This window comes from Oncorhynchus nerka, linkage group LG9b, assembly GCF_034236695.1.
Source record: "Oncorhynchus nerka isolate Pitt River linkage group LG9b, Oner_Uvic_2.0, whole genome shotgun sequence".
Lineage (NCBI taxonomy): Eukaryota > Metazoa > Chordata > Actinopteri > Salmoniformes > Salmonidae > Oncorhynchus > Oncorhynchus nerka.
In genome coordinates this window covers 43,284,170-43,298,699 of record NC_088424.1, presented here as the reverse complement: position 1 = coordinate 43,298,699, position 14,530 = coordinate 43,284,170, and the positions used below count along the sequence as shown (strand labels likewise).

Here is a 14,530-nt window from a genome sequence, read left to right as displayed (position 1 = left end):
GCCATGTTGGCTCTCCCCAGAAGGAGTAGTCCTCCATCGGAATTAATGAAATTCTATTGTATCTCAATTCATTTTTTTAACTACTTCAACATCGGTTCAGTTATTTAAATTGCATTCGGTATTATTCTTTTCTCTGCACTCATTGCGCAGTTTCTCTGAAGCGAAATCCGATCAAGACCAAACTGCAATGTTGTAGGGTGTTGAATTTTCCATTCATATTTTTGTATCTTATGTTTAGCTCATATAATATAATTTAAAACTATGCATTAAGGTGTCTGTAATATAATAAACATCGCAACAACAACAAAAAAATCATAAAATGCAATTCTATAGCTTCCAAAGTAGTTCTTACAGTGGTGGGGGAGAGCCAAGATTGAGGCACGGTGGATTCAACACAATGGTGGGGTAGTATGAAGATGGATGCACAGTAGCATCAAAACGAGTCCTGCTAGTCATCTATGTTTACTATTTTCTACATTCTATAATAAAATAGTGAAGACTTCAAAACTATGAAATAACACATATGGAATCATGTAGTAACCAAAAAGTGTTTAACAAATAAATCTTATTTGAGATTCTTCAAAGTAGCCACCCTTTGCCTTGACAGTTTTGTACACTCTTGGCATTCTCTCAACCAGCTTCACGAGGAAGTCACCTGGAATGCATTTCAATTAAAAGGTCTGCCGTGTTAAGGTTCATTTCTGGAATTTCTTTCCTCTGCGTGTTTGAGGCAATCACTCATGTTACAAGGTAGGGGTGGTATACAGAAGACAACCCTGTTTGGTAAAAGACCAAGTCCGTATTATGGCATGAACAGCTCAAAGAGAAACGACAGTCCATCATTACTGTAAGACAAGAAGGTCAGTCAATGTGGAAAATTTCAATAACTTTAAATGTTTCTTCAAGTGCAGTTGCAAAAACCATCAAGCGCTATGATGAAACTGGCTCACATGAGGACTGCCACAGGAAAGGAAGACCCAGAGTTACCTCTGCTGCAGAGGATAAGTTCATTAGAGTTACCAGCCTCAGAAATTGCAGCCCAAATAAATGCTTAGTTCAAGTTAGACATATCTCAAATTGCTTCAAAGAAACCACTACTAAAGGACAGAGGAAGAGACTTGCTTGGGCCAAGAATCACGAGCAATTGACATTAGACCGGTGGAAATCTGTCCTTTTAGTCTGTGTCCAAATTGGCTATTTTAGGTTCCAACCACCCTGTCTTTGTGAGATGCAGAGTTGGTGAATGGATGATCTCTACATGTGTGGTTCCCACTGTGACACATGGAGGTGTGGGAGTGCTTTGCTGGTGAAACTATCAGTGATTTTAGAATTCAAAAAGCACCCTTAACCAGCATGGATACTACAGTGTTCTGCAGCAATACGCCATCCCATTTGGTTTGCGCTTAGTGGGACTATCATTTGTTTTTCAACAGGATGACCCAACACACCTCCAGGCTGTGTAAGGGCTATTTGACCAAGACGGAGAGTGATTTAGTGCTGCGTCAGATGACCTTGCCTCCACAGTCACCTGACCTCAACACAATTGAGATGGTTTGGGATGAGTTGAACCGCAGAGTGCAGAAAAAGCAGCTAACAAGTGCTCAGCATATGTGGAAACTCCTTCAAGACTGTTGGAAAAGCATTCTTCACGAAGCTGGTTGAGAGACTGCCAAGAGTGTGCAAAGCTGTCACCAAGGCAAATGGTGGCTACTTTGTAGACTCTCAAATATAACATATATTTAGATTAACACTTTTTGGGTTACTACATGATTCAATATGTGTTATTTCATAGTTTTGGTGTCTTCTATTATTCTACAATGTAGAAAATAGTACAAATAAAGAAAAACCCTTTAAGTAGGTGTTCTACAACCTTTGACCGGTAGTGTGTGTATGTCTATGTATATGTGTATGTATGTGTGTGTGTGTATATGTATGTATATATATATGTATGTATGTATGTATGTATATATATATATATATATATATATATATATATATATATATATATATATATATATATATATATATATATAATTATTTTTAAATATATATAATTATTATTTTTAAATACCATACTTCCATATACAAATAACAACATACAGCCGGACACAAACATCGACAACTGCCCCGACCCACCGGCTCACACCCCCATCTCCACCGCCCCTATCACTCTCCTCCACATGGACTCAAACTGCACCAGGGGGCTGGTGGCACCGTAATTGGGGAAGAAGGGATCGTATTAATGTCTGGAATGGAATAAATTGAATGGTATTGAACTATTGACTGATACTGTGTGTATGTATATGTGTGATACTCCGATATTACATTTTTGGCCGAATTTAAAATATCCAATATTTTCCCTAAAAACCAACACCGATTTACTAAAAATGTTGGTGGTCTTTTTAAGCATTCTATTACAGTCAAGTAGATAACACGGACGCAGCGGTCTAAGGCACTGCATCTCCGTGCAAGAGGCGTCACTACAGTCCCTGGTTCGGTTCCAGGCTGTGTCACATCCGGCCCGTGATTGGGAGTCCCATAGGGCGGCACACAATTGGCCCAGCTTCGTTAGGGTTTGGCTTGGGTAGGACGTCATTGTAAATAAGAATTTGTTCTTAACTGACTTGCCTAGTTAAATAAAGGTTACACACACCACACTGACAGTTATTTTGTTGGCATTTGCTTATGTCCCCATTATCAGTAAAACATCAACCTATTTCTTTCACTTACTTGCTGGGCTTTTTCGATGTTCAGTCGTTTCATTCTCAACCAGGATTTCACATACTATGGAACGCCGTTTGGGTCTTTGCGTGTTTGATCAATCAGGATCTGAATATGACTGCACGTCACCTAATATTTTAACGCTTTCATGATCGAATAATCTTTTTTTAACCTAATTTACGCATTGATTACACACTCACTCGTATTTCATGTCACAACGATTCTTCGATACGTATGCTGCGATGCTTGTAACGGTGTTGGTCGTAAATAAAAAGCTAGCTAGCTCATGGATGGACGATGTTCTTCCCCAAAAACATAGTAAAACGACATCTGTTACAGTAGCTATAGCTTGCTAACTATATAGCTAGGTGTCGTCTAAAATAACTCTAATTTATAAGACAGTTCTTATTGCCGATCTGTGAATGGAGTAGTACACAGCGTTGTACGAGATCTTCAGTTTCTTAGCAATTTCTCGCATGGAATAATAGCCTTCATTTCTCAGAACAAGAATAGACCGAGTTTCAGAAGAAAGTCCTTTTGCTTCTGGCCATTTTGAGCCTGTAATCGAATGCTGATGCTCCACAAATATACTCAACTAGTCTAAAGGAGGCCAGTTTTATTGCTTCTTAGTTAGAGCAACAGTTTTCAGCTGTGCTAACAATTGTAAAAGGGTTTTCTAATGATCAATTAGCCTTTTTAAAATGATAAACTTGGATTAGCTAACACAATGTGCCATTGGAACACAGGGGTGATGGTTGCTGATAATGGGCCTCTGTACACCCATGTAGATATTCATTTTTTTTTAAATCAGCTGTTTCCAGCTACAATAGTCATTTACAACATTAACAATGTCTACACTGTATTTCTGATCAATTTGATGTTATTTTAATGGACAGCCTTTGTTTTTTTTTGCTTTACTTTCAGAAACAAGGACATTTCTAAGTGACACAACTTTTGAATGCTAGTGTAGGTATGCACGTCAGCTTTGACATGGGTTTTGCACACTGGCGTTAAACTAGACATCGGGCCTGTTTTGCACACTGGCGTTAAACTAGACATCGGGCCTGTTTTGCACACTGGCGTTAAACTAGACATCGGGCCGATACCGATGTTGGCATTTTTAGCTAAATTCATCCGATTCCGATCTGTTTACAGAATTATTTTTATATATATATTTTTTAATATATCGTACATACTCACTCACTGGTTGGGTGTGTTGCTTTCCTAGGTAGCTAGCTGAAGCATGAGGTTGGTACAATGTCTGTAGGGATGTGATGGCTATAAAATGCATGATTTGTAAATGTCATCTGAAATGACTGACATTTTGTTGACAACATGAATTGTTGTCAGTTAATGACTTTGTCAGTTCACACTACTCCAAACAAAATGTTACCTAGCTGGCTGAAATACGCTGTGAGTTTGCTTGAGTTTTGTCCCTTCAATTCAGGCTTCAATAATAACCAAAAGGTCAATGATCTTGATTGAGTAATGTGGTCCTTTGGAGCATGGTTTGGGTTAGGTACTAGAATTGAGAGGGAGATGCCACTTGTTTATGTTGGCTATAGTCTTGAGCCAATGAGATCTCACGAGAACCATATGTTCTAAGCAGTAATACTTTGGAATAGCCTTTGACACGGTTTTGGTTACCTGCAGACTAGCTTGATCTGGGCGATGGCAGTCAGAATGAAACTAGCCGTTCTTGACATTGCATTGCATGATTTGTGGTCTAGAACGAACACACCCAAGCCCTACTTTTACAGCCAACATGGCTTTCCCACCTCTCACCTGTCAAGACTCCCATGTCCCCTCTTCCATCTCCGGGAAGTGGACGCTTCTGCATTCCTCCCCACGCATGTAAAAGGATTGGTGTTAGCATGGTTAGGGAGTTCCATCATGTTTCACCAGTCTCTTCCTTTTAAATCCATGAACAGAAGTGAACATGTTAGTGGACACTTGGGATAGAAGGGCAGTCCCGCTCACTATACTCGGCACCTGTTGCAGTTTACTGGCTGTTCACTCGCACTGCACACACTATTTTTTAAACGAGTGTTGTCCGTTGGCTATTTCAATTAAAGTTTTGTGGATGTGCATACAGCATTTTGGAATTGTATGCCTGTCAGCTAATCATTTTTTTTTTTCTTATTTTCTCCTCTCTCTCCCTCCTTCTCTTATCTCTTTTCCGTTGTTCTTTTCTCTCTCTCCATGCTGTAGCCCCAGGGGATGGGTGATCCCAGTGTCTATCATGCTGTGGTGGTGATCTTCCTGGAGTTCTTTGCCTGGGGGCTTCTTACCACGCCCATGCTAACGGTAGGTTAATCCCCCCCGCCATCAAACAAAGTCAGCAGCATACCACCCTGCATACCACTGCTGGCTTGCTTCTGAAGCTAAGCAGGGTTGGGCCTGGTCAGTCCCTGGATGGGAGACCAGATGCTGCTGGAAGTGGTGTTGGAGGGCCTGTAGGAGGCACTCTTTCCTCTTGTCTAAAAAAACACTGCCCTGTGTAGGGTGCAGTCTTTCGGATAGGATGTTAAACGGGTGTCCTGACTCTTGAGGTCATTAAAAATCCCATGGCACTTATCGTAAGAGTAGGGGTGTTAACCCCGGTGTCCTGGCTAAATTCCCAATCTGACCCTGAAACCATCACGGTCACCTAATAATCCCCAGTTTACAATTGGCTCATTCATCCCCCTCCTCTCCCCTGTAACTATTCCCTAGGTCGTTGCTGTAAATGAGAACGTGTTCTCAGTCAACTTACCTGGTAAAATATTGGATAAATGAACATTTAAAAAAAACCTGAGCATACCATACCCATGCTAACGGTAGGTTAACCCCCTGAGCCCACGGTCACATCCCTAGAGTGCACTACTGTTGACCAGGACCCATAGGGTTTATTCAGTGATCTGTACTGTAGAGCATAGGACTACGTCACATAGGACTACTCACAGCTGAGCTCACCACGCCCATCCCCACTGTAGAAACTGTAAGTAGGTAAACCACCACACAGCTGTGCCCACCTGCTCCCCTCAACTATGGAGCCTACCTATGATTACATACAGTAGTGATACAACCCATGCTCACGGTAGCCCAAACCACCACCTGTTCTCTAGCTTACGTTGTTCTACATGCGGTAGGGACAGGAATGCAACGCCTACGTCTGTTGCACAAATTTACCACCAGCTAAAGCCTTGGGCCTAACAACACTCATGCCAATTTATCCTCCAAACCGGCTTCTCGGTCATTATCACATGAGTAAACCACCACCTGGTCTCAGGTGTGACTCACAAAATGTTTGTGCTTCTAGTTCCGACAATGCAGTAATAACCAACGAGTAATCTAACCTAACAATTTCAAAACAACTACCTTATACACACAAATGTAAGGTGATAAAGAATATGTACATAAAAATATATGAATGAGTGATGGTACAGAACGGCATAGGCAAGATGCAGTAGATGGTATTGAGTACAGTATATACATATGAGATGAGTAATGTAGGGTATGTAAACATATTAAGTGGCATTGTTTAAAGTGGATAGTGATACATTTTTCCATGAATTTTTCCATTATTAAAGTGGCTGGAGTTGAGTCAGTATATTGGCAGCAGCCACTCAATGTTAGTGGTGGCTGTTTAACAGTCTGATGGCCTTGAGCTAGAAGCTGTTTTTCAGTCTCTCGGTCCCAGCTTTGAAGCACCTCTACTGACCTCGCCTTCTGGATGATAGCGGGGTGAACAGGCAGTGGCTCGGGTGGTTGTTGTCCTTGATGATATTTTTGCCCTTCCTGTGACATCGGGTGGTGTAGGTGTCCTGGAGGGCAGGTAGTTTGCCCCCGGTGATGCGTTGTGCAGACCTCACTACCCTCTGGAGAGCCTTACGGTTGAGGGCGGAGCAGTTACCGTATCAGGCAGTGATACAGCCCGACAGGATTCTCTTGATTGTGCATCTGTAAGTTTGTGAGTGCTTTTGGTGACGAGCCTAATTTCTTCAGCCTCCTGAGGTTGAAGAGGCACTGCTGCGCCTTCTTCACCATGCTGTCTGTGTGGGTGGACCAATTCAGTTTGTCCGTGATGTGTACGCCGAGGAATTTAAAACCTTCTACCCTCTCCACTACTGTCCCGTCGATGTGGATAGGGCGGTGCTCCCTCTGCTGTTTCCTGGAGTGTACGATCATCTCCTTTGTTTTGTTGACGTTGAGTGTGAGGTTATTTTCCTGACACCACACTCCGAGGGCCCTCACCTCCCTGTAGGCCGTCTCGTCGTCGTTGTTGGTAATCAAGCCTACCACTGTAGTGTCGCCTGCAAACTTGATTGAGTTGCATGGCCACGCAGTCGTGGGTGAACAAGGGAGTACAGGAGAGGGCTCAGAACGCAACCTTGTGGGGCCCCAGTGTTGCGGATTTGATTTGATTTTACAACGTTTGTGTCACTTAAATAGCATAAGCGATGGAAAGATGTGTAGAATTGCTGGAAATTTGCTTTAAAACTGCTAATGTTAATTCAGCCTCATGGAAAGATGTGTAGAATAGCAAGAAATTTGCTTTAAATCTGCTAAATTGTCACTGCGGCCAACGAGGGCCTCTAAAATGTCAAGTCGGGCGACCGCACCATTGGCCACCCACAAACAGCTGCACTATAACGGCTATGAATAATTGAATTGATAATTAAATGTTGAGCAAGCCTGATGACGCAGCCTGTTGTGTGGATGAGAGGTAGGAACTAATGTTGGTAGGAACTAATGGACTGAATATTTAAAGGTACATCAAACACTGTATTATTTGAACAAGGTCCCTTTCACTTTTGAAAGGGCTCATCAGAAAGAGAGGGAGAGAGAAGTTCAGTGCAAGGTTGTTGTTATAGGTCTGAGTCCCAAATGGCACCCTATTCCCTATATAGTGCACTACCTTTGAAAAGGGCCAATAGGGCTCTGGTCAAAAGTAGTGCACTATATAGTGTTGTGAAATATTCTAATCAAGTGAGAGACATTGTCATATCTTCAAACAATCATCTTTATTTAATTATTTTAATAATGAGGCTTGTCGACCCTTGAGTGTTGGACCGAGTAACTTAACACAAATGCAGAGTACTATATATAGCTGATGCTAACAATACTCAGTCATGGTTGGTTCAACCCCTCCCATGCACACCAAGGAGCATCATAAGCCACTCTGGGTTCATCCTGTCATTATCTGCATGTGGGTTGTTGCCTTAACCCCACCCTGGATTAGTCTCCCAGATGCAAGGATGATTTTGAGACACAGGTTTGTTCTACTCCTAAACTATCCCTAGTTAAACACATTATTGTCTATATGTCATTTTTCTCTCACAATAAGGTGCTATTTGGGACGGGGCCTAGAAGTAAACGTGACTCCCCTCAATGGAAGAACTACTGAAAGAACTAATCATATCAGACAAACTATATACAATGTTCAAGAATATAAACCTAACATGTAACAATATTTTGAGTTATAGTTAATATAAAGAAATCAGTCGATTGAAATAATTTCATCATCTATGGATTTCCCATGACTGGGAATACAGGTATGCATCAGTTGGTCACAAACACCGTAAACACCATATGTCTCACGCAGCATGACACATCTCCGTTGCATAGAGTTGATTGTGGCCTTTGGAATGTTGTCCCACTCATCAATGACTGTGCAAAGTTGCTGGATATTGTTGGGAACTGGAACACGCTGTCATACTAATCGATCCAGAGCATCCCAAACGTGCTCAATGGGTGACTTGTCTGAGTATGCAGGCCATGGAAGAAATGGGACATTTGCAGCTTCCAGGAATTGTGTACCGATCCTTGTGACGTTAGGCCATGCATTGTCATTTTAAAAAATGAGGTGATGGCAGTGGATAATTCACACGACAATGGTCCTCAGGAAGTCATCCCGATATCTCTGTGCATTCAAATTGCTATGGATAAAATGCAATTGTGTTAATCTGTAGCTTATGCCTGCCCATACCATAACCTCACCGCCACAATGGGCCACTCTGTTTACAACGTTGACATCAGCAAACCGCTCGCCCAGGTCAGGTCAAAACGACGAAGAGCACACTTCTCCAGCGTGCCAATCTGAGCATTTGCCTGCAGTAGGTCAGTTGACAAGACCTGGTGGGAACCTCCTGGGCCGGTTAATGCAGTCAGGTCGAACTGCAGCAGGTCACCCTTGAACCTCCAGCGACTGCAGTCAGGTCAAAACCCTGGTGTGGGGCCAGGTCAAGACCCTGGTGTCAAAGGTGACTGCAGTCAGGTCAAGACCCTTTGCCCACTGCAGTCAGGTCAAGACCCTGGACGTCCTGGGCTGGTGTGGACGACTGCAGTCAGGTCAAGACCCTGGTGTGAACCTCCTGGGCTGGTGTGGACGACTGCAGTCAGGTCAAGACCCTGGTGTGGACGTCCTGGGCTGGTGTGGACGACTGCAGTCAGGTCAAGACCCTGGTGTGAACCTCCTGGGCTGGTGTGGACGACTGCAGTCAGGTCAAGACCCACGTCCTGGGCTGGTGTCACTGCAGTCAGGTCAAGACCCTGGTGTGGACGTCCTGGGCTGGTGTGGACTGCAGTCAGGTCAAGACCCCTCCTGGGCTGGTGTGGACGACTGCAGTCAGGTCAAGACCCTGGTGTGGACGTCCTGGGCTGGTGTGGACGACTGCAGTCAGGTCAAGACCCTGGTGTGAACCTCCTGGGCTGGTGTGGACGACTGCAGTCAGGTCAAGACCCTGGTGTGAACCTCCTGGGCTGGTGTGGTTACACGTGGTCTGTGGTTGTGAGGACAGTTGAACATACTGCTAAATTTGCAGAAATCAACATTTTAAATTCTTTGGCAACAGCTCTGGTGGACATTCCTGCAGTCAGTATGCCAGTTGCACGCTCCCTGAACTTGAGACGTCTGGGGCATTGAGTGTTGTGATAAAACTGTCCATTTTAGTGGCCTTTATTGTCCCCAGCACAAAGTGCATGTGTGTAATGTTCATGCTTTTTTTGATCAGCTTCTTGATATGACACCTGTCAGGTGGATGGATTATCTTGGCAAAGGAGAAATGCTCACTAGCAGGGATGTAAACAAATGTGTGCACAATTTTGAGAAATAAGCTTCTTTTTTTTTTTTGTGAGATTGGGACATTTCTGCCATCTTTTATTTCAACTCATGAAACAAGGGGCCAACCCTTATTACACATTGTTTTTATATAATAGTGAATTTGAAAATGCATTGTTTGTGTTGATGTCCAGGAGATCGTTATTTTCATACACTGCCTTGCAATGTCACTGACATGTTTACTATTGTTAGAGCCGATTTGGACATATTTGTATAAAAGACCGAACATATGGAGCTCCATGTATATTTGTGTAAATATATTAAATATTAATGTAAATGATTAAATATTAGGTACGTACCTTTATGATTTATATTTACCTGATTGAGATATATTCATTTGTTGTTAGTGTAACTTAGGTTTTGGCCCCCCCTCTTGCCTATTCATTATATTGTGGTAAGTGTGTTAGGATAAAGGCAGGAAGTTGGGCCTTCGGGGGGGGGGGGGGGGAGTCCTTGCTAGATGCGGGAGCGGTATAGTTTTTTGACCATACATACAGACATACAGACAGGTCATAATATGTATTTTCCATATCAAGTATTGAACTGCTTTAAGTTGATTGGAGACTCATTTATTTGTTAGATATAAGAAGAATAAACATTTTTGTTGCACCATATCCCTGGATGTCATTGAATGTTTGGCCGTTTGGAAACCTTGAGTGTGGACTGTATGCGTACCAAACAACCCCGCTTCAGGCTTGGGCAGTGGCTATGGTAAAGACGACAAGGAAGCCACTACAATCAAGTAAAAAAACTCCGTGAAGGATTACTATCGGAAGGAAATCTCCGGTTCGGACACACGCTGGATATTGTTCTATTTGTAATTGCATTCGGATCGTAAGGACAGCTCGCTTGGAAGGATTTGAACTCCTAGAATTCGCCAGCCGTGAGTAACCACTGCGAATGAATGAGCTGCCCTGTTCAATGCGATCATTTGATCATGCATATTATGGAAGCGCAAATGTGCTTTTAATTGGAATGTTTGATAAACTTGGGAATGGAATTCAAAACACAGCGTTGTGAAAACAAGAAGTTTAAGTTTGGGAAACACTGAGATCCTACGCACAATGTAGCCTAATCTTATGTCTAATATTTGACCTAACGTGGAAATGCACTGCATCAATGCAACGAATGCAATCTAAGGATCTAAAGATACTGCGTGTTTAAACTTCATTAAAGGGACAACTTATAATGGGATGAAATGTTTAAAACTCATCTAAAATGCCGAACTTGCACATGTTCAATTCAAAATGGATCAAATATGCTGAAATGGAGGACTGTGTTTTTAAAGCATTAAAGGAGGTCTAAAGAGGCATTACGTTTAACAATCAAAAATCAACAACTGTGTCATTGTAAATTGAGTGAACTAAAAGAGAATGATGGAGGATGAAATCCCAAATAAGACTCCACTGGAGAGGGCAGAGGAGCATCTAAATTCACTCTATGCAGCCCGGAGAGGCAAACTTGGAGTGTGTACACGCAAAATGAATGAAATAAAAGCCCTTCTTGTTGATGGAGGAAACATTGAAACTGTGGATGAGAGTCTTGAAGCATTTCATGCTGTTCTCAATGACTTTAAGAATGCTCATGATTCTGTGCTAGAGCTGGTCACAGAGGAGGAACACGAACAGGAGAGCATTAACTATTATCAACCAAGAATGAGAACTTATGAACATTTCCTGAAAGAGGTGGAAATATGGAAAAAAGCTGAAATCGAGCCACAAACGCTCATTGAACCACACAACAGCATTTCCAATGTGTCAAAAACATCAAGTAAAACAAAGTCTTCTAAAACTGCTTCCTCGGTGTCCTCTGCACGCCTAAAAGCTGAGGCAGAACGAGCAGCTCTACTAGCTCGCCAAGCATCATTACAGGACAAGCATGCATTGGAACTGGAGAAAGCTCAACTGAATGTTAGGATGGAAAAAATGGCACTGGAAACGGACATAGCAGCATATAATGCCAAACTGAAGGTTCTGGAGAGTGTTGAGTCAACTTCTCAATCCCATTCTGTGGCAGCCCATTTTCTAAGCCAAGAAGATGGAATGAACTCTTATTATGAGAACCAGGAACCCGAGGTCTATAAGGAACCTGAACCATCACCTGTTGAGTTTGCTGCATTAGGTGCAGTTCCAAAGACCCCACTACAAAGAGTTTTACAACAACCGACCACAAAGCCATCAAAACCTATTCAGAAAACAGTCATAAACCACACCCTTCAGCAGCCAACATCAAGGTCTAGCAATCAACACAGAATCAACACTGCGGGTATCAGCCATAATACCAGCCATGATAACCTCTCTACTGTCATGCAAAGGCAGAATGAAATTGCTGACCTCCTTATACTACAGCACAAACAGGCCACACTCCCTGTTAGGGAGATACCTATGTTTGACGGTGATCCTCTAAACTTTAGGCCATTTATGCGTGCATTTGAGCATGGAATAGAAGATAAAACAAGCAGTCACCAGGATAGGCTCTATTACCTGGAACAGTACACCTCTGGTCAGCCCAAGGATCTGGTCCGTAGTTGTCTGCATATGGAAGCCAGAAGAGGCTATACAGAGGTTGTTAAAGGAACACTTTGGCAATGAAATCAAAGTCACCACTGCTTACATGGAAAAAGCTTGGAACTGGATAAACATCAAACCGGATGATGGAAAGGGACTGGGTGGCTATGCACTCTATCTTAGAGGATGCTGTAACGCTATGCAAGACCTACAGAACATGGAAGAGCTTAATCTTCCCTCCAACATAAAGTTGATCATGTCAAAACTTCCCTACAAACTAAGGGAAAAATGGAGGTCTACGGCATGTGATATTTTAGAGAGAAGCCACCTGAGGGCCCAGTTCAGTGACCTTGTGACGTTCATGGAAAAACAGGCCAAAATACTGCAGGATCCGTTGTACGGAGATATCCAAGATCCCCTGTCCAACAAAATATTTTTTAAAACCAAAACAGAAGCTGACTTTAAACAGCAGTTCAAGTCCAAGAGTAGGGGAAGCAGCTTTGCCACTGCAGTAGATGTATTGGCAGATTGTGACTCTAAAAGACCTCTAAAAAAAAAAAAAGCTCTAAAAGAACAAACATTCAAAATCAAGAAACCAGGCGCCTACCCTTCTGATGCTCCCAGTGTCTCATGTGTATTTTGCGCTGGTGAGCATTTCCTGGTCGACTGCCAACAGGTGAAGGCACAGCCACATGAAGCCAAGGTTGAGTTTCTGAGATCAAAAGGCCTTTGTTTTGGCTGTTTGATGAGAGGACACTTAAGCAAAGAATGTAAAAGAAGGATGACCTGTCAGAAATGTCAAAGAACGCACCCCACTATCCTGCACATTGAATGAAGAGAGAGATTTAGATCTCTGAAGGCAGATACGAGGGGCGTAGCAGTGAAGCGGGAGGAGACTGTCAGCAGTGCTCTTGTTTCACTGGAAGCTGGTGAAGATACCGGGGCCGGTACAGATTGTGCACTTGCGATTGTGCCAGTTCAAGTAAAGATGGCAAATGGAAGCAAGTCTACGTTAACCTATGCATTTCTCGATTCTGGTAGCTCAGCAACATTTTGTACGGAGAGACTCATGAGGCAGTTGCAAGCTAAAGACAGTGAGACTGAAATTCTGCTACGCACAATGGGGCAGGAGAGTCCTACCAAGAGTTTTGAGATATCTGGATTAGAGATTGGCAATGTGGAAGGTGACACATTTCTTGCTCTAAATATTATCAGGAAGTTCAAGAAGGACAAAGGTTACGCTGCAGAGTACAAAGACTTCATGGAAGAGATGATAACAAAAGGTTACGCCGAGAAGATACCACAAGAACAGCTCCTCAGAGAGAAAGGCAAGGTATGGTATATACCACACCATGGCGTTCACCATAAGCGCAAAGGAACGATACGAGTAGTGTTTGACTGTTCATCATCCTATAAAGGTATATCTCTTAACAGTGAACTCCTTCAAGGCCCTGACCTGGCAAACACGCTTATAGGAGTCTTGCTAAGATTTCGGCAAGAGCACATTGCCATGATGGCAGACATCGAAGGAATGTTCCATCAAGTACGTGTCCATGAAGATTACTTAGACTTCCTGCGATTCCTATGGTGGCCGGATGGTGATACTAACAAAAGATTGGAGGAGTACAGAATGACGGTACATCTTTTCGGTGCTATATCCTCTCCAAGTTGTGCAAACTTTGCACTGCGAAAGACTGCAGAAGACAACTGTGAGAGGTACGATGAAGAGGTAATTCAAACAGTCAAGTCCAACTTCTATGTTGATGACTGCCTCAAGTCAGTGGCCACAGAAGAACAAGCCATAGCTCTCACGAAAAACCTCAGGGATGTGTGCTCTCAGGGTGGGTTCAAATTGACCAAGTGGGTCAGCAACAGCCGCACTGTGCTGGCTTCTATCCCTGATGAACACAAAGCCAAGCAGATAAAAGAACTGGACCTGGACAGAGAAAAGCTGCCTGTTGAAAGAGCACTTGGAATCCGATGGAACATTGAAAGTGATGCAAGTGAACAAGGTTACGGCACGGCAAGCTACCTTAGGTTCACAAACTGTATGGAAAAGGTCCACATTGCATTCATACTGGGGAAATCAAGGGTGACCCCAGACTGGAACTTGCTGCAGCAACATTGGCAGTGCGAGTGGACAGGATGTTAAGGTTGGAGCTCCAGATTGAACTTGAGGAGTCAACTTTTTGGATGGACA

At 43.0% G+C, this 14,530-nt stretch overlaps 1 protein-coding gene across 1 annotated transcript in view; it reads left to right on the top strand.

Annotated features, from left to right (window-relative positions):
- The window catches only part of mfsd14a2 (major facilitator superfamily domain containing 14A2), a 48,976-nt gene that overhangs the window by 1,179 nt on the left and 33,267 nt on the right, over positions 1-14,530 (top strand). Inside the window, exon 2 of the mRNA XM_065013756.1 lies at positions 4,933-5,028. Coding sequence (XP_064869828.1) covers positions 4,933-5,028 — 96 coding nt within the window. The remainder of the gene's footprint in view (positions 1-4,932; positions 5,029-14,530) is intronic.